This window comes from Mixophyes fleayi, chromosome 7 (assembly GCF_038048845.1).
Source record: "Mixophyes fleayi isolate aMixFle1 chromosome 7, aMixFle1.hap1, whole genome shotgun sequence".
Classification (NCBI taxonomy): domain Eukaryota; kingdom Metazoa; phylum Chordata; class Amphibia; order Anura; family Limnodynastidae; genus Mixophyes; species Mixophyes fleayi.
In genome coordinates, this window is record NC_134408.1 from 136,051,270 (window position 1) to 136,077,931 (window position 26,662).

The window sequence follows — 26,662 nt, forward strand, 5'->3', positions numbered from 1 at the left end:
CCAAGCGGCATCAAACGCGATATTTAAACTATTAACCTGAAAAGATTCCCGGTTCTTCCGCTGCCGGCGTCTTTCCCTTAGCAACGTCTTTTGCTTTTCATCCTCCTCTTCTTTTTCTAAAGCCCGGATATGTTCCTCAAAGCATATTAAGGCATCTTCCTTGTCCATATCTGGGGACGGGGGAAATACATTAAGAGAAATGGCATCTGTGGGTATAAGAGCTTGAATGCAGCTTTATATTGTTCTTGCCAGTTTACTATATGCCTCAGTGTGATCTCTGAAACTACTAGGAACGGTTTACAACATATTAAGTCTACGGTATTAAAGTAAATCACAGAAACTTACAGTGAATATTTAAATTTGATTTTTATTATTGCTCCCAAGTATAGTGATGCTTAATGTGTGTCATTTTAATCAAAGAGAAGGGATTATAGGGGCAGGAAACATGGTTATATTTCTTTTTGTTTAAAACAAGGGAAAGACATTTAATTGTGATGTCACCAGCGATACCTTAAGTACTGGATAATAGATCCATTGCAAACTGGATATACTACTAGATACAGAAACAATTATCCATGTGCACATGGATACAACAGGAACGCCTTGCATAGTAAAGCAGATTCTACTATCCATGCAAGATATCTTTCCTAGCTGCCAGAAGGAAACATCTAGGGACAATTTAATGATAATTAATGGACTAATGGAAAAACGTGCATCGTAGTCCCTTGTAGACATGCTAGTATCCATCAACTACCAACTGTACCATAATAAAACTGAATACACACTTTGGAGTTCTTCATCTTCAGCAAACGTGGGGTTGTCCATGAGATACTGCTGAGCATCAGACCAGGTGGTGCTATAGGTTACGTTCGCCATATTGTCCAATATGTTCTTCAGGGCCTCCCAGTTCCTCTTCCTCAGCTGCTTGGCTTGTTCCTGGAAAATAGAAAAAGGTAATTTAAGAGCAGAAAAGGGATAACACAGCACATCTTGTACACAGCAGTAACAATCTAATACCTTGTGGCAGAAGCACATTCATATAATGATCTCTAAAGGTCACAAGGAACGCTGGAACGCGAACACGTGATTACAAACATGCTCATTGGATGGGTGTATTTTTGTCTCATGTGGGGCCGGTTTGCCTACACACGAAAAAAAATACAAGAGATGTATTTCCGACTTCAATTCCAATATTTCTAATTGTTAAAAAAAAAAAGCACACGTAAATCTTATGAGCTTGCTGAATGTCACCTGCTCAGCGGTGCGGCTTTCACCACAAGCAACGCAATAGATTTACTCCCACTAACCTTCAAAATGCATGTTATCAGCATAATCAATCTGGTGTAAGACTGAATACAATAATACATCGGTCTTACTGACGCATGCTCCTTTCCTTATTATGTAAAAGCATCATTAAATAAAATATTACCTATTCTATGAGTATTAGAGGAGAACTCTAGGAGTAATAATATTTTAAAAGCAAGCCCAACACTCTTCCGCCAAATATTAAAAGACCAGCAATCATCTCAACCACCTGGACTAAAGAATAGATCAAGAGGGGGCCCCAGTGATGGTTCTTCAATGATTTAAATTGTTTAGTAAAGAGAGTGAGAGTGGGGCAGGACTGCTAATATTATGCTTCAAGTCTTCCTTTAACCCCTCCAACCCCATTATCCTCTGCCAGGAGTTAATGTGCTGTATTACACAAAGTCCGCCCAGAGTTGAATGGAAGCTTTATATTCAGATCTACAGACAAGGACTGGGATAGAGGGAGACCTCTAGCAGAGCCACTGATACACACCGCGCTCCATCTCCCGGCAGAATATAACACAGGCAGCTTCTCCACAACCTGACAACTCCTTTAAGGAGGCATTTTAATATTCTGCATAGTCATCTTCCTATGGAATTAGCACAAACAGTACAAAACAATAGACAGCCTAATTTATAAACTGCACCCCACCTTCTCTTTCTTCGCAAGATAGAACAAAACATCTTCATAAATCTCAAGGCGGTCACGCTCAGAAATCGCATTCCAAACATCTAACTCGTTGAACATCTGTTCTGCTTTTCTGGAAGACAAAAGGAAATAGATGAAAGGACTTTGTAGAATTAAAATGCGCCGTAAACAAATGAGCTGTATTTGGATGAATCTTACTTGTATCGGGTGGTGGAAGTCATCCTGTCATGGTTCTCTAGGAACCTCTGATAAGCCTCTTTTGCTTCCTTGTATTTCAATCGGGCATCCTCTTTTTCTTCTTTTTCTGTCTGGACCTTGTAAGCATTAAACGCTTGCTTCTTCTCACTCAACTTAGCCAAAGCACTACGGAGAAAAACACAACGTGAGAGATCCAACCATTCACAAACGGACATAACTGGTTCACCAGACTCCGTAGTAAGATTACCTGTATCGCGGATCATTAATGATCATTTTCATGGCTTGCTCCCAAGAAGCAGTGGACGGCACACGCTGGAATGAAAGCAATAAGAAAATCTCTCATTACACAGCAGTTTCGGCTGCACCACCTCTTTCAGTCATTACCGGGCTTTTGTGTGCAACTACCTGCTGACAGGGGGAATGGACTGGCAGCTACATACAAGGAGAAGGAACACTAACCTAATAATTCTCCCACGTGTGTTTAACTAACATTTCTACATAAGCAGCATATGCTTAAGCTCTTATCATAAACCAATCTATAAATATATAGCTATTGTGACTGGATCATGTGGCCCAATCTGCTTAGATTGCAAATGTACAGACCTAGGTATTATCTATAGATACAATTCTACCAAGGACATGAAAGTAGCAGATTGTATCAGGGAGCTGTAAATCTAAACATATTCTTGCCTTCAGATTGTAAACTGTAGGAGAAAAGGGACTATTAGAAACTAATTGGTTGCTACAGGTTACAGCAAATTGTTCCTGTGAACCAGTTTCTGCAAATGCCCTTTACATTTTTCTGTAATTACCCCTGCAGATTTCACCCTTATCCTTAATATATTGTTATTTGCTACAACAGGCAGCATCACTGTTAAAGTTTATAGTATGGTGTAAGTCATAGACCGTCCGAATTGAGTTTGTAAATAATCAAAAAAATTCTCTGAAAGAATGAGAAGAGTCCTGATTGTTATAAAACATGCACATCTCCCACATGCGCGCCCCCCACATGCACATCACTTGCAACTATTGTTAATGTCAAAATAATCCAAAAATAAAGGAAAGCAAACTGCAAAAAGGAGGAGTAAGTCCGGTGCACATGGTTCTCTTTAAATAACAGGAATACCTTTTCTTTAAGGAGTTCTTTAAATGCCTGTTTGGCTTCTTCCTTTGTATTCCAAGTGTACGTTTTTTTGGGAACCTTTTCTTCTTCATTCTCCTCTACAGAAGCAGTGCTAAGGAGATAAATTGAGGAAATGAAGACAATGAAATGTTTAAACAGGATTTGGATTTAATATTAAGATGCAAGCGATCTATCAAAGCTACACAAACATATACTCACTCCGCCAAAACTTCTTGTTTGGAAGATTCCTCCACCACGCCGCTGCTGCTAACTTCTGGGTCCTTCTCTGGAATGGAGGAGGACACGGAATGGATTTGCTCCTCCCCAGAGTCATTGACCATGTTCTCAGAGTCTATGGCGGGAGTTGTGGGCGTGGACATAACAAGCTCTGGTTCGGCAGCTATTGACACAGGTATAGGAGTGGGGATGCTGATCACCTCTGCGGCTGGTGCCACCTGAACAGGTGCTGCAGCGGGAGGAGGAGCCGTGGTGTCCTGAGCACTGCAACACAAACCACAACCTTAATCCAAGAGGATACAATTCCTTCAAAAGAGACAAACTTATTTATACCAGTGCTTATAGGTCAGCATCAAGAGGAGCACAAACAACAAATGACAGTATATTCTCAGTGTATACACAGAGAAGTATCAAGCAACTGCATAGTAACCCCAGCCTCTCAACCATAGCAGTGAAATCCCTAACAGGGGCAGTCTGGGATAGCAAGCAGGTTTTTCTTTTTAAAAACACAAAAACAAAAGAAGAACAAAATACAATATATATATATAGGCAGGAGGGGGGTAGGACTATTAAACTAAGTATAGGCAGGAGCCTATACCAATGTGTCCTGTCTCCTAGGCACTTAAAAAAACAGGAGGTATCCACAGGAGAGGGGGGGCATAGTAGGGGAGGAGAGTGAAGATCAAAGAAGTGCCCCCCCATCCCGTTTGCTTATACTTGGGCGAGTTTTAAACAGTAGATCAACATACCTGCTGCTTTCTTCTGCTTTAATCATTACTGTGTGGGAGGAAAAGGAAAACAAACAACTCATTAACAACGGAACTAGAACGTTGCATTTAGTTAGTGATAGAAAGAACCACCACCAGCAACCAAGTCATAGCTCACTCACCTTCAAGATCCTCCAGTTCTTTAGGTTTGGCCCAACGAGACTCCTTTGTCTGGGAATTGTAATAGTATGGTTTCCCAGAGTCGGATTTAAACTCCTTCCAATGACATTTGGATAATAATTGCTAACACAAAACAAAACAAAAAGTTACACATCATTACAATAGTGTTAAATATACAATGCTCCTCTTTATAAAATCACCCTATCCTACCACCAGGTATTTCTCAGCACAAAAGGTAGGTCCATCAGGTCATCCTCTTATAATGCAACCTCTTACTTAGAAAACCATTGGTTTAAGTGTCATAACATAGAATTGTAGATCACATTTATTAATATATTGGATGTTTTACACCACTCTTTATATTAATAAAGAGGGATGGTATTACATAGAAGATATCAAGGCAGCTTTATCTCTCAACTGGGTTCTTTAGGTAAGTGTCAAAACATTTCCTTTTATTTATGCAAATACACAACTTTTTATGCATCTTTTAGCGTCCCGTGGTCACCAAATGTAAATAGGAAATCATGCTTCAACTTGACAGCTTCTTATTAAACACACAGCAACAAAACCTGATTTACCTCAGCTGGTGTTTTCATCTCATCTGGTTTCTCCCAAGTCGACTGCTTGGTTTCAATATGATAATAATACGTCCTCCCGTCTGGTGATTTATGCTCCGTCCACAAAGATTTCTGCGAGTGGGGGGGGGGGAAAAAAAAAAACAGTGTGTAAGATCGAGGAAATAAATCTATCACACCGAGAGACAAATTAAATAAGCATATTACCGGTTTGGATGGGTCTTCATTAACGATACTGTTCGCTGTAATGGCTGGCGGTGCCGAGATTACAGGATGTGGTGCCTCGAATGAAAACAATAAGCATTATTAGAGTCAAAATGTTTGGGTTTTTAATAAAACAATTACTGATTATCCATGCACAGTTCCGCAGCAATATAAATGTCAAGTATAGTAAAACACAAGGAACAGAAAATCTATATATACCTGTGTAACTGTTGGTGGAGCTAAAGGAGAGAGAGAAAAAACACAGTAATTAAAAATAAAATTTCCAAATGAATGTTGACTATAAAAAGATGGGCAGTCTATAGAACAAACAGATGTAGAATGAGAAATGACAAGATATGGGCCTACATAGATTAACTAGATAAGGACAACTGACATGAGCTCAAAAAGGTCTGAGAAAATCTAGGTTTTTATGAGATATACAAAGTAGTGACAAACTTACTACAATACATTAAAAGCACTGTACGTACCGAGCGTAGGATCCATGCTGGTCACTCCAGGCTGTTAAAAGAAATATTAGTTAATTGAAGACGTTCTACAGTAATTTTTGCCCCATATTCCTTAACTGTCCATCATAACTCAAGAAAACATGCAGAGAACATAGAACATATAAGAGACAATATAAATAAGTGACCCAAAAAATTGGTATAAAACGAGCGAGTCTACAAATGTATCAAAGTAAAAACAACAGCATAAACTGCAATTGGCCAGTATATTATTGTGTTATAGGCAAAGTCCTTTTTCAAGGGTTAAAAATGCAAAATAGACCCTGTGGGCAGAGCCACTTAGCTGTGAAGTTTCTCAGAACACCACGGCTGTGCACTTCTTCTGATACTATGGTAGAAATCTCTGCTCATTTTTACTTGCACCTCTACGGGATGAGCAGAGATTTGTGTCACAATCTCCGTCGCAAAGAGTCTCTGAAATGTCCGCGAGACACTTTGCGACTAATTTAATTCCCCATGTATGTATATCTTGCAAATATAACACATAACCTATCTGCAAGCCATATCGTGTACACTATAGCAGAGTGTATACAGCACTGTTCTTGACCTCCATCTCCAGAGGGCTAGCTGTAGAGAATTATTTGTCGATGATCAGCTCCAATCAGACTTACCATTACCTGGCATCATTTTTATAAAGTAGCAAGAAAAGATAATTTATGCTACTCAGTTCAATCCAATGCAGTTTAAGTAAGTTCTTTTACTCTTTGTTGAAAAAGGGAACCCTGAGATAAAAGATGGTCATATTACGTAGCTTGTGCACACGGACCATGAACAACGGGTGTTAAATGTGACCTCTTTCAGCCTGGTATATGTGCCTTAATCTTGATACTCCCAAAAATAAAAAATAAATAATAGGCTAAGAGAATGGACCAGTACACACTTTCTGCAACAATCACGAGCTGCAACATTCTGTACAATATACGAGTTCTACTGGAGCAACCATTAAGTACATAATAAGCTATGCATTAACGTTCTGTTAAAAGCAATCACAAAATACAAGGCTTTCTCTATGCTTCCAAAAAGGTGTTTTTCAACATCCGAGTGTAAGAGAGCTCAATGTATTTTTTGCTACATTATGTGACTATTTAAATCCAACCAATTCAAATAATTTTCAGAAATTAATTAAAAAAAAATAAAATAAATAAAATTACCAGACGTAAGTAAACAAAGCAAATTACATTACCGGTAAGGTTGGCGGCAAAGTGCCTGGTGCCACGTGAGTGGTCATCATCATCCCAGACATTAGAGGAGGAATCATTGGACCCAACTGTATGACATCAGAACAAATAGTCAGCAAACAGAAAACCATAACAACCTGAAATAATACTCAGCATAACACAACTGAACATATGTATAGACAAACTTATATCTAGATTTGGTATCAACAAGAAAAGTTTAATAATGCGGTTCTGCCTTCTCTATACATTACCTGCCCCATTTGATGTGCGCCCATTGGTCCCATCAGAGGTGGGATCATGCCTGGTGGGGCTAAGTTTGGTCTCGGAGGTAAGCCGGTCATTGGCACACCTGGGAAATGGGCCACGGGGTTCATCTAGTGAAGACAAATATGTGAAGGCGTTTAAGTATTTCGATGACAGGAAACTCAGATTTTAGAAAATAAATACAGCTTAAATAAATCACATGTCTGAGCCACACTTCTAAAGATACAGTTCATTGTATAAAAATTATTTCTAGGGATACTGAGTAGAGAGTACAGAGACCGAAAGCACATAGCAGACTATTACATTTCCCCTTACAAGTTATATTTTGCATGAGCAATGCAGACTTGGGAAGGGATTATTAGAAACTATAGGTTTCCATTTATCCTGCAAGGAAGCATTGCATACAATTCATCATTGCTAATTATTCTGGAAAGAAACAAGCAACGTCATATGTATATTCTAAACATGACTTTTGTAGCAGTTCTTGGTTAGGTAGATCTGGAAATAAACATCCGTAAGTTTAACATTTACATTACATAGTATCATGTAGGTTATTTACAAATTCTTCAGTACTTGTTACTGTACTTGTAAGAATCTGTAAATAAGGGCTTGCAAGAAAAGAGAACAAATGTTACTTACAAACTGTCCTCTCATCATGCGTGAGCCATTTGGATAAAGTCCCGGCTGACTTGGTCCATTTGTACCATCGCCAGACGCCTGAAAGAATCATGCATGTGTTTTCACTAGGATAACTCATACTAGAAAGCTGGTACACTAGGACATAACAGTAGTTAAATTAAATTACAAAAGACTGGTGAAAAATGCGTAATATTTTCAGAGTCTACTCACAGAGCTACCAGTGGATTCAGAGTCTGACCCACAATTGATGCCCCCCCCCCCCCCCTTCCCAAATCACAAAAACAACCCACATTGATCAAGTGAGTGGAGGGGGCAAAAGCGAATTAAAAAAAAAAAAATCAAGAAAAGAAAAAAAACAAAACACAAACCCACACACCAGGTGACAGCTAAGGCAAAACCAAAATAAATACAATAATGTAAGAATAATGTAAGTAAGGTCGGAATAAAACCAAAGACCTTCATCAATATCTAATTTTCTTGCTGTACTGTACAATATCTACCTCCTTACTGTACATAGCGGAAGAATGTTAGCATTTTATGAATGAAAAATAGCAAGCATTGAGAAAGATAAAAAGTAAGATAAAAACCAACACCCCTACCACAAAAATAATAAAGTGCTCTTACACAACAGAAAAAGTTATACGTGGAACAAAGATTTATAACAGAAGTAATATTTTACTAGAATGTCACTTCCATATGGAGACATGAGGAGGCACACACTGACCCAAAATATAGAGATAACCGCCCAAAAAATAAAAACTGAGCTACGCCAACTTAAAAAACAAAGAAAAAAAAACCCCCACTGTTCCGTTAAGTTAATCTTGTTTATTATCTTTAAGACACAAGAAGTAGATCAGGTCACCTACACACAGTGGAGGCATGGTTTGTGACCTAAACTAATAATATTCATGAGAATATTCAATGAGACTGTCAAATCACTAAGAACCAGTATTTCATGAATATCAGTGCTTTCCAGCAAATGGATAGGCCACGCACTGGTTCAGATGACAACATGGAAACATCCACTGTTTGCATGCAAGGTCTAGCTTAGAAATACTTATAGTAGCATTCAGTGATGTAGATTCTCGCAGTGGCTCTCCACTGTGCTCAACAAGCAGTGTCAAGATTGAAATTGGAAAGTATTCATTGTGCTAGATGCTGCTTTACTTTAAAGATGCAAAGATGTGGTATAACATTCCCCAAATCATGCAGAATGTCCCTTACGAAAAACGGTATAAGGTTACCATGATAAGCAAACAAATTATTGTGTATCCTTGTGACAATTTGGTCATTTAGTTGTAGCCCATTTCTTGTAAGCAATGTAACAATGAGATTTTTTTATTTCAAGGTCAGATTGAGGAGTTCATGAACTCCTCCTACACTTTTAATATAGCGCCATTCTAAAAGTACCAGGGACTAAAAGAGACGCACCTGAGACGTCAAAGATACCCACATTACTCCTGCTCAACAGCAAACATTTTAGTTTTGCTTTTCACTATTAGACGAAAGGTACACGGGTGACAGACAATAGCTTAATTTGCACTATTGTATAGGGCAAAATAAATCACTTTACTGTACAAAAATGTACACAGAAGATTACTGCAACAGTCCTTATTAGGATGAATGAATATAATCACAACGATTTAGATGGCTTATATATACAATTATTAGACTTAAAATGTTGACACTACAGCCAAGCACAGATCATAGTGGGATCTAGACTACTGGTTGATGGGGTTAACTGTATTCCTTCTTAGCATGCTGCATATATGGAATACACATTGCTGTAAGTCATTCACCTAACACCACAAAATGCAGTTTCAATGACTTCACCAAGGAGTAGCAGCGGGCAAATAAAATGTAATGAGTTACTGTGAATGCTTCTTTAAGGAAGCAAGTGTAAATGACAAAGCATAGCTTATCATTTATACTTGCTGTATAAGCTACAGCACTTTTGCATATGAATTTGCAATCTGTACAGTGCACTTGTTACCTAGGAGACCAGAAAGCCGATCACACTTTTCAGTTCTTTAAAGTGATGTAAGATAGAGAAGCACCAGGATGCTAAGCAATGTCTGCTTTCTCTAAGGCAGGGTGCACACTGGCACCTGAACAACATAAGTTCAAACACCAGTGCAACCACAGGCACTAGATTGACATGCAGCGGTTACCAAATGCTTGTGCTAGGGTTCGGGAAGGTCAATGGAGGATACTCTAGTGGACACACCAGTAGGTATGATGGCTTAAGGACAGGACATGGCTATTATGGATATTTTATGTACAAACAGTTCAGTTATTCATGTATGTTATTTAGATCAGTAGAGGACATATTGATACATAAGTAGCATTACTGCTCTGTAGCTCTCCATGAGTTTAACTGACACTTTCCTGAGTGGGTCAATCCCTGTTTCCACATTATTAAATGTCCCATGTGTGCTGGCTGCTCACCCCATAACCCATCTCTCCCTGGTGCGTCCGTCTCCCCATAACCCATCTCTCCCTGGTGCGTCCGTCTCCCCATAACCCATCTCTCCCTGGTGCGTCCGTCTCCCCATAACCCATCTCTCCCTGGTGCGTCCGTCTCCCCATAACCCATCTCTCCCTGGTGCGTCCGTCTCCCCATAACCCATCTCTCCCTGGTGCGTCCGTCTCCCCATAACCCATCTCTCCCTGGTGCGTCCGTCTCCCCATAACCCATCTCTCCCTGGTGCGTCCGTCTCCCCATAACCCATCTCTCCCTGGTGCGTCCGTCTCCCCATAACCCATCTCTCCCTGGTGCGTCCGTCTCCCCATAACCCATCTCTCCCTGGTGCGTCCGTCTCCCCATAACCCATCTCTCCCTGGTGCGTCCGTCTCCCCATAACCCATCTCTCCCTGGTGCGTCCGTCTCCCCATAACCCATCTCTCCCTGGTGCGTCCGTCTCCCCATAACCCATCTCTCCCTGGTGAGTCCGTCTCCCCATAACCCATCTCTCCCTGGTGCGTCTGTACCCCCATAACCCATCTCTCCCTGGTGCGTCTGTCCCCCCATAACCCATCTCTCCCTGGTGTGTCTGTCCCCCCATAACCCATCTCTCCCTGGTGCGTCTGTCCCCCCATAACCCATCTCTCCCTGGTGCGTCTGTCCCCCCATAACCCATCTCTCCCTAGTGAGCATGTCCTGCCCTTTGTCTGAACCCCTACATCTAGCATGGAAGTGCCCATCACTTGCACTCCACAGACCAAGCCTAATCAGGTCCCAGCATGCCCTGCCTGTCTCTGGCTCACAAGGCATGCTGGGACTTGTAGTCCCGCCTTTTGCTGTGGAGCCAAGGCCTAGGCCAATATCGGCCCCGGGTGCTTCCCAGAACCCAGCAGCAGCAGCAGCTCAGCCACCGGTGAAAGCGAGCAGCAGAGCCCACTACTAAACATCGGGATCCCGGGATATGGGGAGGGAGGGGGACCGCACTAGGTTTAGAAGACACAGAAAGCCGCACTCACCATGATGTCTCCGCTCAGCCTCCCAGCAAGGGACACGCGTATTGGTCCCCAGCACAGGGCAGTCTGGAAGCCGACGTTCGATGACGTAAAAATGGGGGCGGGGAAAGAGGAGGGGTGAAGAGCGCAAGCTACAGCCTTAGCCAATGGCAGCGCCTCTTGCTCAGACAGACTAAGAGGCGCTCAGCGATTGGCTGCTAGGTGCCTGTAGCAGGGGTGTACGCGTCCTGACTTCAACAGTTGAATTTCCTATACATTTTTTCACTACGCGGAGGCCCCGGGAGCCAGTCATAAGGTATCGAGTGTGACAAAGCGGGGTCTGTCCTCACAGGGGCCGGGCTATCCCTCCTAACAGTGACCTAAGCCGCCAGAGAACCTCTCTACAAGCAGTGCCGTCGGTGACAGGCAGCTTCTAAAGAGCATCTGCGGCAGCTGCCGTGGTAATTCCAGTGACAGGACACTACAGAGATGCCTGCTGACCATACGCTAGTGTAGTGTAGCGAGTGTGTGTATATATATATTTATATACTGACAATAACAGCCGGGGAACGGTCAGTCCAGTGGATAATATACATCGCAGTCTCCCGCTCAGTGACTGACGCGCGGAGGGATCTGAGTGGCGGTGTGACCCACGGGGCGATGAGGTCGCGCTGCGCATGCGCCTTAAGTTCGATCAGAGCGGCGGAAGGATACACTCAGGGCGAATCACCGGATCAATACTTAGTAAAAGTTGTCACTAGCATCATACAATAACCATTAGACGGCACATTGTATTGGCTGTGTGACTCTGCAACTCAGTGCTGATATAGGTGTTAGTGAATTTCACCATCTGGTTTGGAACTACAAGTCCCAGCATATCCTGCCAGAAGTTGTGACCTGTGATCTATCATCTGCTTCCAGGACTGAATTTTAGTTTTTTTTGTTTTTTTTTTATTAATATTGCCAAGGTCCTGACAAACAATTGCTTGGAATTAAATAAATACAGCAAGGGGTGTATTACTAGTAGGTTAATTTGCTGCTATCAAATTAACCCTAGTCTCTCTCTGTCTGTGTGTGTGTGTGTTAGGGAATTTAAACTGTAAGCTCCAATGGGGCAGGGACTGATGTGAATGAGTTCTCTGTACAGCGCTGCAGAATCAGTGGCGCTATATAAATAAATGGTGATGTATGCAATATAGTTACTGTAGATTGACAAGTTGTGTGCATCATTCATAAAGTAATACACTTCTTCATTTTCTTTAGTTGGGTCCTATAAGACTTCATAATTCCGGGCACATCTTGTCCTCCTGCATCCAGCACATATGTGGATAGGACAGGGTACCTCAATGAAGCCTTTCCTGTGATTAGTGAAGTGCACAATTAAGTCTAGGTGCTGGTGTATATGTGGTGTGAAAACATTTAGGGGGAATTCAGTTCTCTAGGATGTGCCTGGTTATCACTGCGATGTCCAGCTGTGCACATTACTGTTTATTATGGTAAGGAATTTCCGCCCACGTTCCTCCACCACTCCAGGGGGTGCAAGGAAAAATGAACGGAGGCCACTGTGTGCTTTCACGGACCGCTCCAGAGGCACTAAGTGGCACATTGTGGACAATTAAATTTGTGTCCAAAGTATCCTAGATGACATTAGTTCTTAGCAAATTCATAAGATGTCTACTCTTAAATATTGGTTCAGCCCACTAAATATGTGTCTTCACTAAGCATAGGCAACTATTACATTACAAAGGATATGTCAACCTTCGTCTACTTTTTTTTTTTTGTGTTGTCAAAGCTGCACTACTACATAGGAAACATTTTTCCTACAGTGGGCCATAGTCGGAGCTTCTGAAAAAATAGGTGCACACAACAGCCCCCTAGCTCCAGTTAAGGGGAGAAATTTTGCAACTACATTTACTTAAAGCTGCACTGTCTATCTTTAATCATTCAGAGAGTGTATCTAGCATGTATCTGAAGCTCAAGAAAATCTAAAGCATGCACTATCATCTGAATCTGCAGCCAATGCAGATATGCCCTCATCCTATGCTACATAATTGTTTGAAATGCACAATGCAAATATCTTTTTTATGCTGTGTATTTTAAAACTGTTGACGGGACTGAGACACAGTATTGTCGTCTTTCCTGTCTGCAGAGATTAGACCATCTAAAAGACCAATCAGTCTGCTCTCCCGAAGCGTCCAGGACACTCCTGAATTTCGGGTTATCCTCTTGGACTCCAGGGGAGAGTAGACTACCATCCCGGATTCACCTGTTCTCTTGTAAAGATGACGGGAACGGGGCCTTGGTGATGGGATTCCATTCGTCATTGCCCTACCTTACTGTGCCTTACTTAAGAGATGGAGCAAGTTTTGTCTTCAAGTACCCTGCACATGCCATGTGGACTTCCCTTTATCTCTATTTCACCTAAATATTAGATTTATAAAGCACCAACCATAAGTCATATATACCGGGCATTACAGCAATTCAATTATTGTAACATTTTCAGAAATATGAGACAATGAGAATGAAAACCCTGCCCTTAACAGCTTACAGTCTAAAGGAAAATTTATAGAAACGAGGTGGGGAAACACGAGCTGACAGCAAGTATAAATCAGATAGTAGTGGAAGAATTTTTGGTAAAGGGAACAAGTTATTATGGGGTCATATGAGTTTTTAGGGACCATTTAAAAGCTTGAAGATTCTGGTGGCATAAGGATGAGAGTTCCAGAGAATGGATGCAGCACATGAGAATTCCTGTAGGCGTGAGTGAGAAGAGGTGATCTGAGAAGCCTTGTGTAGGGAGATTACCTGTAGATTAGTACAAGGTTGCTGAGGGTTTTGTAGGTTAAGATAAAGATAGGCAACGTGTTCTATTCAGAAAGCAGACCCAATGAGTCTATTACATTTATTTATGATATAACATGTCCTTGGTTAATATCATCGTATGGTTTGAGTTTCAGCACACATTTTCATTACAGTAACATCATTTTAGTTCTTACAGATTGCTGGATGGATACCTCTTATGTGACGAGTGGTAGGCAACTAAGGAGCACGAACCGGCGCTCTGTTGTGTCCGCCACGTCTCAAAGCGTTCAGAGCAGAGGTGCAAAGGGAGACGTTCGAGAAGGCTCGGTGGTGAGAAACTTGGAAAGTGACTTAAATGAGAATGCTGTTTCCAAATCAAACAAAGAGGACACGTTGCTGTATCCAGGACCTGAGCAGTTTGGACACAACGGAACAGTAAAGTCACAAGTGGTCACATCCAAAAGAGGCAAAAGATGGCCGGCCAGATTGTTGTCAATGTTGTGTTGTCTTGTGGTCGTCAGCATCCTGGCTGTTCTTCTTGCTGTTCTTTATATTGTGATACAAGGTAACTTTTTATATAAAAGTAAACAATGTAATATTTATATTATCTATAACTTATTGCTGTATTAGCAGTATGCTATATAATGTCTATATTGGGATTTATTGTGTGTGTGTAAATATTTAAAAAAAATCTAAAGTGCAGAGCACTTGCAGTAGCAAATCCACATGACTGGTGCAGTTTCCAAAAATTAGTAACCAAGACATAATCACACCTTCACCTGTGTACTTGAAAGCTGAGTTTTGACATTACTCTAACACTCTCCACCCCTGTGGTAACCCCAAAACCAAAAAGTCATTATAGTTTCCTGTATATTCAAGCATATTAGTGGTATGAATAGGTGGTAGCTTTATAATGGGCTCACTCATACCGTTCTCATCGACCTGCTTGCAGTGAGACTCAAGGAACCACAGCCGAGTTTGCATAATTGCTGAGATTCCGGCTTTGGCCTTACCTCAGACTGATGCCAGATAGAGAACTGCCACCCTTCTAAGCAGCTATTTTTTTTAAATAAAATAAATAAATCTGCCTACAATGCTGGTATTTTACAGGCAGATTTAAGTGACCCCTCATGTCAGATCTATCAAAATCCTATAGTAGTTTTATTTGCCCTTAAAAGGAAACAGACATAAGTAATTTCATCTTGATTTGCTGCATTAATGCATATACTGATATGTTTTGCAATATTGTTTACTCTAAGGAGTTAAAATTAGATATCTTACTTAGCTTCCAATGAGATTTTCGGGACATTACTAAGCATCTACCAAACACAAGAGTAGCTTGTTTGACTTGGCCGTAAGAACTATAAGAAAAAAAAAAATATTTCCTAAAACACATGATTTTGAACTGGCCGTCATCTATCTGTAAACGGTTGCTATACCCCTTTCTGGGGGTTCTAACATTCTAAAATGCCTGTGTTCTCATGCTAGTGAATCCTTCTGCTGCAGCCTAAGTTCTGATTTGCATATTGAAAAATAGGTGCCCACGCTGGAGTATTGCTGCTGTCAAGCTGGACACAAAATCCCAATCGTTTACAATCTGATCATTCACCCAACAATGAGTGATTGCTTTACACACATTACAAGTTTCATCTACAGAGCAAAAAATACATTTGCAGTGCTTGAAAAATGTTTGTCAGTTGTAGGTTCGTATGACTGCACAATTACAATACACCTACCCCAGTCAGCTTCAACGATTGGATAATTGATCTGACAATTTACATTTCATTGCATTGGATCTGTTGTCACATACCGGTGTTGATATTTTTATTTAAACTGGAAACAAGACATCATTGTAACATGTGCAGGCTGCTGTAGATGTGGTAGTTGTAGAAGCTTGCTAGTCTGTGGACTGATTGCCAAATGTATCACTTTGATACATAATAATACCCTTCTCTTTTTCTCTAGACATGCAATCTGTAAAAGTGAATGAAGATGGAGTTAAAACTAGTCTTTTAGGTAAGAAAAATGTTCTGTCCGCAGGGCTCATTGTATAAAACCCTGCAAGTAGAATACATTTGCTTTAATGAGTCTGACTGCTCCAGGCTGATATCAGACACATTACAATGGCTTACACCACATCGCTGCTCATTGCACTATATTCCGTGTTATCGTGCTATAGCAGCATCACAGAACCAGCGGTATTCATGCAATAAACGGTCCATTTGAATTGTGTTTGGTGTTTAGGATTCTGGAGTCTTCTGGTCCTGTCCCTCATCGCCGGCCTATCGTGCTGCAGCTTTTCCTGGACTGTGACGTATTTTGACTCTTTTGAACCAGGAATGTTTCCCCCCACTCCCCTGTCCCCTGCCCGATTCAGGTAAGCACCCTTGTTTTGTTTCACACAGATAATATTATTTCTCTCTATGGGGGATATTAATGTACCACCCCATTTTTACCACAATCCATTTCAATTCTTATCGCAAAGATAAGGATTGAAAGTTTGTGAGTATTTATTAAAAAACTTCACCAGGAACAGCAGTCACGAAAAACTGCTGTTCCTGTGAAGTTAAAAAAGTACATTTTCACTGCCTCTTCGTTCCCGAAGCTGCTTTGTGCCTTGTACGCCTTCTTCGTCTGAAGTGCAGAGATGTTTGTGCGCATGGCCGAAGTTTTCATTGTTACGGAGAGCGGTTTGTGACAGTGCGCATGCGCTGTAGAGCTCTGCTCTTCGGAGCAGAGCGGAACAGGGCTGAAAAACAGCAAAACCGTTAATGTACGGCAGCCTGAGCTGGCGTAGATTACCATATGTGTAAAAGCATTTTCATTCATTTGTTAAATTGCGGTACATTGCAGTCCCCATAGACATCTATGGGGACTGCTATGTATTATGAAAAAAGTGCAAAGCAGCCGATATCTATGATATCTGCTGCGATGCACTGTTGATTGACTAGGGACATACTTCAATTGGCGTCTATTCCCCGATAACAGCCGATTTGAAAATTGGGTTTAATAAGTAGGCCCCAATATATACACATTTCTAAATCCAAGAATAATTCATAGGCCAAGAGAACTCTGTATTTTTCTTTAATAAAGTGCATGCGTTAATAGACCCCAGATGTTAATGTATCGCATAGTGTTGTCTATAGTACCAGTAAGAGAGTCTCTCTCTCAGCAATGCTTCACTTACCGTAATACCGGGAAGTGCGCTCCGGCGCCTGTCACGCAATCCTCCAACGGGACTTCACGCTGAACTTCCCGCAATGTGTATGCATATTCCACTTTACTTTACATGGGGATTAGTGATCCCTAATACAATTTCAGGCTTTGAACACCACATTCCAGAGCCTGCCAGATGTAATCTTTATATATGTTCCAGTCTTATCCTCATGCTTATATTTGTATTATGAAGCTCTCAGCTTTCCAGCTAGATACAGAGTTATTAGATCTAGTTTCTTGAGCTGCCTGCAGTTGTTTTTGTTGTAGCCAGATATCATCTGCTGACCAAGGATCCAAAGTCAAAGACAGGATTTAATAAAGTTCTTGGCCACAACGGGCAGACGTAGACTCTGTTCCAACCCTTTTGGAGTCATTCATCTGCAGGGAAGTTGGCCAAACCCAGTGCCTGCAATATTCACCAGCTATTTCATGTAGCGGTCTTGTAATGTGTTTATATCTCTCTAGCATAGTATGTTAAATGTGATATTACACAGTGTACTAGATAGCAGCTCTGCATCCAAGAGATTGGTCAGCAGATGGTGTTCTTGGATAAGCACATTCTCTTCCTGGGTTTAGGGCTGACACAGTGAACTCCAACTGTGTAATCAGGGTTGATTTGGTTTACTTTTGTATTTTGATGTTTTTTCCTCCATTTTTATGTATACTATGACACAATCCGCGTAGGACAAAAATGACTGCACCCGTTACATCATGGTATATGCAGCAGTCATCAACTAGAAAAGAATTTCTCAACCTTTTGGCATTATGTACCCCCTAGTGATAGGAAATATCTGACAAATACCCCATTGCTGTGTGACAGTGTTACAACAGGTATGAATGTAGAGAAAATAAGTAGCAGTCAGATAATCAGACATGCAGAGGTCACAGGTATACAAGAGGCAGCCTAAGATTGGTCAAACAAAGCAGAGAATCAATCAATAACTTGACAGGATCACGGGACTAAGGGAATGAATCAAGTACATAGGGCAGCACGGTGGCTAAGTGGTTAGCACTTCTGTCTTACAGCACTAGGGTCATGAGTTCAATTCCCGACCATGGCCTTATCTGTGTGGAGTTTGTATGTTCTCCCCGTGTTTGCGTGGGTTTCCTCCGGGTGCTCTGGTTTCCTCCCACACTCCAAAAACATACTCGTAGGTTAATTGGCTGCTATCAAATTGACCCTAGTCTGTGTGTCTGTCTGTGTGTGTGTGTGTTAGGGAATTTAGACTGTAAGCTGCAATGGGGCAGGGACTGATGTGAGTGAGTTCTCTGTACAGCGCTGCTGAATTAGTGGCGTTATCATCATTATCACCCTTTATTTATATAGCGCCACTAGTTCCGCAGCGCTGTACAGAGAACTCACTCACATCAGTCCCTGCCCCATTGGAGCTTACAATCTAAATTCCCTAACACACACACACACAGACAAACACAGAGAGAGAGAGACTAGGGTCAATTTTGATATTAGCCAATTAACCTACGAGTATGTTTTTGGAGCTATATAAATAAATTGTGATGATGATGATGATGATGAAGCACTTGCAGCAGGGGCTTCAGTTGGGATACAAAGGTGCAGACTGTGGCAACTACTGCTGCAGTTTCATAATGACTGGATCCTGACCTCTGACCCCAAGTAAAGCACTGACTGCTATCTGTGTGTTCAGGTAACAAGGAGGACCCTTTAAATAACACCAAGGGTATTATGGAAGAAAATACATGACGTAGATTAAAGGGATGTGATTTGATAGCAGATGGCGTGACGAATTGTGGGAATGTAGGATAGAAAATAACTAGACTACAATTAGGCTGTGCTTTTTATATTACAATTTTCCAATTAATGCATTTCTCTTGTATTACTACTGAGTTCTGTGCAGCGGCTAAGCCCTGTTATCTCTTGCTCTAATCAGTCGTTGTACTTGGCACAGACCGCCTCGGCTCTTGACAAAGCTGTCGGCTAATTAGTAATAATAATTAAAACAACCTACTGTTTGCAACACTGTGAAAAGTAACAAGACCTTGAGAAAAGCTATAGTGATGATAGCTGCAGCTCTGGAAGATAACAGTATTTATATTTTTATGCAAATCCAGCTTGTTTCCTTCTATGTTTAAACAAATGACACACAATTTACTTGGAAATTAACCCATTCAAACAAATGAATGTGGAGTGCCCAGAATATTATGTGTTCTTGAGACTGGGTGGTGAATTGTCTACATTGATATAAGACCAGATATACGACTGGCACTGCTTAGGAACCCAGCTAATTGTAGCGCATCAACAAAGCTCCTTTTTTGTTTTCCCCCTTTAGTTCACCCAGGCAACGGAGAGAGCAAGCCAGAAACTGCCGTAAATCAGTGCTCTGTGCCAACCAGATAGTTTGCCAATAGAAAGTAATTTACTGGAAGCAGTTATACGCAAACCGTGTTTATTTGCTGCAAACCAGTGATAATAAAAATAAAAGTGCATCTTGTCATCTTTTATTTATATATAGTTGTTTTTTTTTGTATATAAAATATAAATTTTAATGTGGTGAAACGAGGTATTAATATCACCCTAACCAGCCTGCCCCTCGTTTCTCACAAAATGTGGATTATAGCATCTACTTTTTCTAGCCCTTGCTTTTGTTCCCCAGCTCAACAGAATACCACTGCAGTGTCTAATTACATGTGGATAAGGGGACATTGTAGCTCATTGTAAAAAAAATATGTTGTTTGTTGTATCTTATTGATATTGCATTAAATCGTTTAGTCATTGTCCTTAAACTGAAGCCAGGTGGGTTATAGGTAAGGCTCAGATTGCAGGACACAGATGAGGGTGAAGACCAATTAGTATCCATTGTTTTCTCAACATGACTAATTCAGACATTTTGTCTAGAGCCCATGAGGGGACCTTCTGTGGAAGTACAGCTCATCTCCACTCCCCCTCCAACCCCCTAATACAGCACCCACCAGTGGTTAAGAAGGATTGACCCAGGGGTTTGCCCAGGGAGGGGAAGACACTGTGGAAATTAGACCCTAAATATAAAGAGCCACCCCAGGTGGTGGGGAGGGGAATATTCTTTCTGAAGATTGATTCATGGAAGGTGCAGTGTAGTTGGTTTCATTCTCTACCAATGGGCTGCAGCTAAGAGAATAACTCCATGGGTCTTTAAGTCAGTACATCCAGGGGACTGTAGCTCCTTAAGCTAGTGGGGTAAGGGACAGATGATGTAGTAAACCTGCCTGGCATTTATTTACTGTGTGTCCATTGTAATCTAGTGATTGTTTTTATTACAATAAATGTATTGCTTTATTTTCTAACCGCATTTGCCTGAGTGACTATGAGAATCCTAGAAGGTACTGGGTAGACTTCCCTGGCTTAAAAAGGCACCCGTGGGTGGCTAGCCAGCGCGAAGTGGGTAGAATTGGTCCAGAAATCCCGGTATCTTCACAATTAGTTTTTGACTATAGATCCTATTTAACCAAAAAGCTTGTTTTAGTTTAGGATAGTGTCACACAAACATTTTAGAATATCTCTCCTTGGCCAAAGTATCATGAAATGTAGTAGGATGATTGCTAGGTTTTACCAATCAATAATTTCATAACAGTGTCTCTGACCTGGATATACTCTCTGTTTTACCCAGCAAAGAACACCAGGCAAAACATGCTCTGTTCTTCTTGAAAGCTGAGGGGACAACACTTGTTTCCTCCAAGTTGAGCAATATAGAGAAAACAGTGTTCAATTCAGAATTTGGGGTGGAAAAAAAATTAGATTTGTGCAGGGTTGTACTGAACAGCAGATTCTCAGTACAGCCCTTCTCAATAGAATGAGCATTTAATTTTCATTTTCAGATTGCTTAGCTGGAACACTGATGCACCTAATTTACATTTTGTAGAGGGCATGCAGCACAATAGAAGTCATCTACATGGTTCTCATGGTCTGGTGTAAGTCCAGCACATTAGTAAATAAATACATTGAGGGTCACCTCTCATTTCAAGTATGTCCTGGGTATTTAAATGACAGATCAGCAGGTATGTTTAGTGACGCCCATGCCCAGGTCATTGCAAGGAAAACAGTTTGGGGCATTACTGGATAGCTAGATTATAAACTGGATTTATCTCTATTTGTTGTATTTACCATTCTAATCAGTTAAGAAAACTGGTAACTAATTGTAGACCTCAATAATAGTGAGATGTGAGCAAAGGAACAGTCAGTCCTTTCCCTAATTCACTGTGAAGCAAAGTATATAAGCCAGGAATAGGTTCTAAGTCTCACAAAGCAGATGTCCGGTTCTCCGTTCCCCTGCGGTGTAATGTTATGTCCATTATAAGTATTCTGTGAAAGGTTTGTATTCGCACAAGGATTAGGACTCTCCTCATTACCAAAGTTAGTAAATAAATACAACATAGATCAACATTTAACCTAAAAGACCAGAATTGGAAAAACACTTTGGTCCACTGATTTATTACTTAATCATATTAAAAATCACAAATCACAAATCAAAAATCACAAATCAACATATATTATCTCACTTATTGGCAAAAAGCCTTTATTCCAATAATACTATGTTGGCGAAATAATAAAAGGTAATAGAAAGAAATGTGAATAAAGAAAGAAATTTGTGTATGATAAAAACACAAGGCCCTTCTTGTTTCCTATTAATTAGGACAAACACACACAGACAAATAATAAAAAAAATAGTTTAGTTCATAATTGATACAACAGAGACTTAATTTTAGGAATTTTTTGGGAGGTATTGAAAGTCGGACTATAACAATAATATTTATTTAGGTCTTTGTTAAGATGAAATGTATATTATTAAAAGCAAAGATTTTCCACAAACATCATTTGGATAAATATATATATATATATTAGTAATTTCCTCCATTTGAGAATGAATGAGCTTCTGTAGAAGGTGAAGAAATGGTTTTGTCATACACAAGTTTCTTTATTCACATTTCTTTCTATTACTTTTAATATTATTTTAAAAATATTATGGATTTCATTTTTAGAACTTCACAAACATCCTTTGAAACGTCAAAAAAATCTGCACCGTCTATCATTTCTGATAGTGACGGAATTATCCTAGCATTTATATGCGGTTTGACTAGGGTCAGAGCATTGAATTAGTTCTTCAAAACTGGGGTCACAGGTGAGGTTACAACAACTTGTACCTATTCGGAGCATTATAATGTATAAAGCAGCACAGAGTATTTCTGCTGTACATAGACAAGTCTGCAGGGAGGGGGACTAGCCGACATATGCCAATCCCAGTGTGTAGACGTTAACAATAGCAGAGTAACAATGCAAGGCTCCTTATTTGTAAGGTGCGACGGTTGGAGTGTAATACATGCGTCTCATTTTATAGTTCTACCTCTAGCGATTTACAACCATCTCTGAGACATAATATCATTAGCTGGTCTGCCATAGCCTGAGGCGGCTCTTGGTGGAATCCCGACAACTCGCTAGAACACAGTCCTGAAGATTGTGATTTTCTGTGCTCTTTCCTAAGTAGTTTTTAAAGGGCTCCCCACTGTGTGCTTCAGTAGAAGATTCCCTGTTCTCTAAAACAACAAGTGATGTGTTTTGTAGGAAAAGTAACATTGTCTAATATAAAAAAAGGTTTGGAAAGATCCTGAAGCGCTAAATATATATACAAGTATTTGTGAACGCTACTCCATGCAATTTAGATTTAGCTGTCCCCTATGAAGCGGTTTTATTAGGGGAGGAAGAAAAGCTGTCAGCGACTACAATCTGGACACCTCGTGAGAGCAGCCGCTGTGAGGTCAATTAAACGTAAAACAGTACATCTAGCACTCTAGGCAGTGTTTCAAAACGTTCTTGCAACAAGCACTGGTACGCACTGCGAGCCATGTGAACATCCATTTTTAATGTTTTTGAAATTCATTGTCAATCAGAAAAAGAAATCTCCTGGAGTGCCAGCTTCTTGGCAGAAGTTACGAGCCATTGGGTAAATGCTTGGCCTGAGCTGTGTTTGTTTTGTACCACTCATCAGGTGTATATAAATTGCCCCATGACATTGACTTACTTTAAATATTTCCTCATTTAAATTATACTAGGTTTCAATTATTTCTGATCTCCCTACAATTAGCCGCTAACAATAGGGATTTTTAGATCTCTAAAATGTGTTTGAATTCACAATACCCAGCACTTTCCATACCTCTTTTGAGGGTTATAAAACATTTGGCCAGGACATGTGGATAAAGCTCTTCAAACTTATTGCTAAATAACTGGTCCTCACTCCCCCAAATTAATATAAATGTCTATACCTCCGAGCATTTCAGGTTCTGTAGAGTAGGCGCCGTAAAACGTAGCAGGGGGGGCGCTCCTCTGTTAAGCAGTTGGCTTTTATTAACAGCCGCTGTGCTACATCTCTCCTACTACCAAGAGACCAGGGCAACGTCAAGGGTCATCGGGATATAAGTGGTGCTGCTCTTAGCAGCCAATCAGATTCTAGCTATCATTTTGTAGAATGTACTAGATAAATGATAGCAGCCAATCAGATTCTAGCAACACCTTCACTTTTCCTCTTTATAAAGTCTTATAAATATACCCAAAGGAGTCACTGGAAAAGCTTTTGCATCACATCCAAACGTCTGGTGAGAGATACAAACTGGGAATCAGAGACATAATGCAACACACACACACAGGCTCAGCTCAGTTAGTACGGTACAGTCAAGGTGCTCACACATTCACATAAAATAGGAGAAACCCTTTAACCCTTTTTTTATCTAGATCTTGTTTAAACCTGGAAGTTGGCATTGCAACCTATGGTTAGACTAATAATTATTTCATGCATATTCTTTTAATTAAATATATTAAGTATGTTATTAAGTTGTAACTAACAATGAGGAAACTTGCTACTACAACGATTAAAGTATAATTCTCTAATATCCTGGCCCCCTGCGGGCCACAATTCAAAGAAGCTAATGCATGTCAAGAATCGGCTAAAGATTTTGATGTTTAAGGGTTTTTGTGTTTCTTTTTATCTGCAAAACAAGATCTGAACAGCCCACTGAGAACTTTCTTATAGCTGTTATAAATGTTGCCGATTAGTCTGACGACGTCATCCCAGAACTGGGCAATCTTGGGGCAAAACCTGCTGATGTGGGCAAAGGATCCCGTCTCGCTGCACCCGCTCCAACATTGACCTGAGTTTTTAGCCTTCTGTCTTATTAATAGTTACATCTTTATAGTGAGAGGTGTGTTCTCCACATTACTTGTAGGGACTACCGTGTTTACTTTTGCTCTAAATCCTCTTTAGTCCGGTGGGAAGCAGTTACCACCTATAAAGGTTTTTTTTTATTACTATTTTATTTTATATCTACTACATACATATAGACGATTTCAATGCATACTGTACATAGTACGTTTTTACAGTATACCTTAGTACCTATCACAGAACTAAATTCAACTGAGATGCATATGTGCACTTTTTGAGTCAAAGACTATGCCGTGTCATCACTAGCAGTCGACATTTACGGCTGAAAACAAGCGTACTTACAACAAATACAGGATTTGTAATGTACATGGCCTACGTCAGTCCGCTCCTTCCCTGTTCTGCCCCTCAAGTCGTAGACAGTCGTGTCAGTTGCGCTCATTGGCTTAATGTCAGTCTCTGGCCGTATGCAGTATGGAATAGCGCAAGATACTCCACGCAAATAGACGGCTGTCCGAACATTAATCAGACCTTAAAAGAACAGAGTTAAGTATATCAAGATGAATCTCTGGGTAACCAGATGTTCTTAAAGATTGTTTACTATATTTTGTGATACATATTTGGCACACCACTAAGTGTATATTGGGAACTATTGGAGGCTTCAGTTGATCATGGGTTCTGCTGTGGAATGTACGCCAAGACAGGACCCTCACTAAGGTATTAGGATGGGCAAGAAGAGCAGGGATAGAGAAAATATGTAACATTTTTTAAGACATTACATCCCTTTGCCATTTTCTGATTGTGCATATATCCTGTAACAACTTCTTGTTTTCTGTATGTGGAGGTGGGAAATGGATTACATTACCTGTTTAGGGTACTTACCTAGAGTGGACCATTCCTATATTATATGTCAGAATTAGTATATATTATATTACTGGTCTTATTTTATCCCTGTGCTGAGTACTACATCTTGATACGTGTTCTACAATACTGTGCGTGAAGGCTGGGAATGGCATCTAGCCAATGTAATTCAGTGGGATGTTATTGAGCGAGGGGGTCTGGCAGAAGAGGAGTTTGCTCCGGTCTGCAGGGCACACTTATTAGTTGCTATGTAACTCTGGCGTCTGCGTTGACCAGATGCCCTCTACGTCATGATGGCCGTTTTTATGCTTAATCCACTGTTCCTTTTTGAAGGGAATAAAAGGATGATCACAAAAGTTAATTTCTGTCTAATAGCTTAACTCAACATAGTCTTGTCCAATGCTTTTAGGTGCAAAATATGTAGATTGATGTTGAAAGAAATTAATTTGCGATGAATATATGTCAGCGGTACAGACCTCAGAGGCACAGAACAAGATTAATAGCACAAATTTGGTTTTAACGAGTTTTAAAATCCCCATAAAAGGACTTGACAATTTTAATGAATTTTCTAATTGTATATTAAAAGACATTGGTACAATTCTATGTGATCCTTTTTTCTACAGTGTTAGTCTGCACCATCCCACTGATTTCTTGATGCCTATTGTGTTCTATTTTAATTTACTCTTTTAGCTCTTTCTTGTTAGGGAGTGTTTTAAATATTTGTGTGTAACTTCCCTTTAAATTTCTATTTTATATGCTGGCTTTGTATACTATACTATGCTTTGTATGTGCTTCATAGTGTCACTGTCTAATATTCTATTCCTTTTTTCTTTTTAGGAGAATGACAGGCCATTCATTCCACATAGGCTACACCATGGCAATACTTAATGGCATCGTGGCAGCTCTCACCGTCTTCTGGTGCCTGCTTTGAATGTATATACACCCAAGGACCGAGATTCCCGTACAGTTCACAAGAATGTCGTCTTTTAAAGCCTGCGCTTGGCATTTTAAACAAAGCCGATTCAAAGCTTTTTTTTTTTTTTTTTTACACACACCATAGGAGAATTTTATATATCTAGCTAAATCTATTTCAAAGGATTTCAAATGGATTTTGAGTTTGATATTTTATGTTGTGCCAAAAACAAAATAATTTTATAGTAATTGTATTTGGTTTTCTAGCAGTTGTGTTTGGACTTTTCTTTAACCTAATTGTGAATAGGAGAAATTTCTTAGCTCAGTTAAAACTTTTGTTTTAGAAGTCTGCGCAAAAAATATATTCTGTATATTATTTTTAAGATGAAATCTTGGTTTGTTTGTATATATTTAAATGAAAGTACTGTCGCAGCATACTAGGCCTTTATATTGTAGCAATTTTAGACCAGTT

At 40.2% G+C, this 26,662-nt stretch overlaps 2 protein-coding genes across 8 annotated transcripts in view; one reads left to right on the forward strand and one right to left on the reverse strand.

Moving 5' to 3' along the window:
- The window catches only part of PRPF40A (pre-mRNA processing factor 40A), a 25,888-nt gene extending 13,997 nt beyond the window's left edge, over positions 1–11,891 (reverse strand). Inside the window, exons 1-17 of one of the 4 annotated variants that reach the window (XM_075180890.1) lie at positions 11,797–11,891; positions 7,787–7,864; positions 7,135–7,257; positions 6,889–6,972; positions 5,670–5,700; positions 5,401–5,420; positions 5,185–5,259; positions 4,981–5,091; positions 4,405–4,525; positions 4,265–4,292; positions 3,498–3,779; positions 3,282–3,390; positions 2,403–2,467; positions 2,156–2,320; positions 1,961–2,069; positions 786–936; positions 37–170 (exon numbers count right to left, since the gene is read on the reverse strand). In XM_075180890.1, coding sequence (XP_075036991.1) covers positions 37–170; positions 786–936; positions 1,961–2,069; positions 2,156–2,320; positions 2,403–2,467; positions 3,282–3,390; positions 3,498–3,779; positions 4,265–4,292; positions 4,405–4,525; positions 4,981–5,091; positions 5,185–5,259; positions 5,401–5,420; positions 5,670–5,700; positions 6,889–6,972; positions 7,135–7,257; positions 7,787–7,864; positions 11,797–11,838 — 1,728 coding nt within the window. In that variant the 5' untranslated portion in view covers positions 11,839–11,891. Of the gene's footprint in view, positions 1–36; positions 171–785; positions 937–1,960; positions 2,070–2,155; positions 2,321–2,402; positions 2,468–3,281; positions 3,391–3,497; positions 3,780–4,264; positions 4,293–4,404; positions 4,526–4,980; positions 5,092–5,184; positions 5,260–5,400; positions 5,421–5,669; positions 5,701–6,888; positions 6,973–7,134; positions 7,258–7,786; positions 7,865–11,266; positions 11,433–11,796 lie in introns of those variants that run through there. The other 3 variants (XM_075180891.1, XM_075180892.1, XM_075180893.1) reach the window with 3 other exon arrangements.
- Positions 11,450–26,326, forward strand: ARL6IP6 (ARF like GTPase 6 interacting protein 6). Of its 4 annotated transcripts, none has more exons than XM_075180896.1 (5): positions 11,450–11,703; positions 14,232–14,609; positions 16,010–16,060; positions 16,289–16,421; positions 26,116–26,326. In XM_075180896.1, the coding sequence occupies exons 2-5, from the start codon at positions 14,249–14,251 to the stop codon at positions 26,207–26,209; spliced, it is 639 nt and encodes a 212-aa protein (XP_075036997.1). In that variant the 5' UTR covers positions 11,450–11,703; positions 14,232–14,248; the 3' UTR covers positions 26,210–26,326. The 4 variants fall into 4 exon arrangements, with proteins under 4 accessions (XP_075036997.1, XP_075036999.1, XP_075036995.1 ...); XM_075180898.1 differs by having other exon boundaries at positions 14,241–14,609; XM_075180894.1 differs by having other exon boundaries at positions 11,450–11,558.
- Positions 26,327–26,662: the final 336 nt, after the last annotated feature.

What these genes read in the sequence shown, in the direction of transcription:
- ARL6IP6 (XM_075180896.1), top strand. Translation starts at nt 14,249, where the DNA reads ATGGATACCTCTTATGTGACGAGTGGTAGGCAACTAAGGAGCACGAAC. An exon ending in AGTTAAAACTAGTCTTTTAG is followed by an intron (nt 16,061 to 16,288) that starts GTAAGAAAAATG and finishes TTTGGTGTTTAG; the next exon opens with GATTCTGGAGTCTTCTGGTC. An exon ending in CTGTCCCCTGCCCGATTCAG is followed by an intron (nt 16,422 to 26,115) that starts GTAAGCACCCTT and finishes TTTTCTTTTTAG; the next exon opens with GAGAATGACAGGCCATTCAT.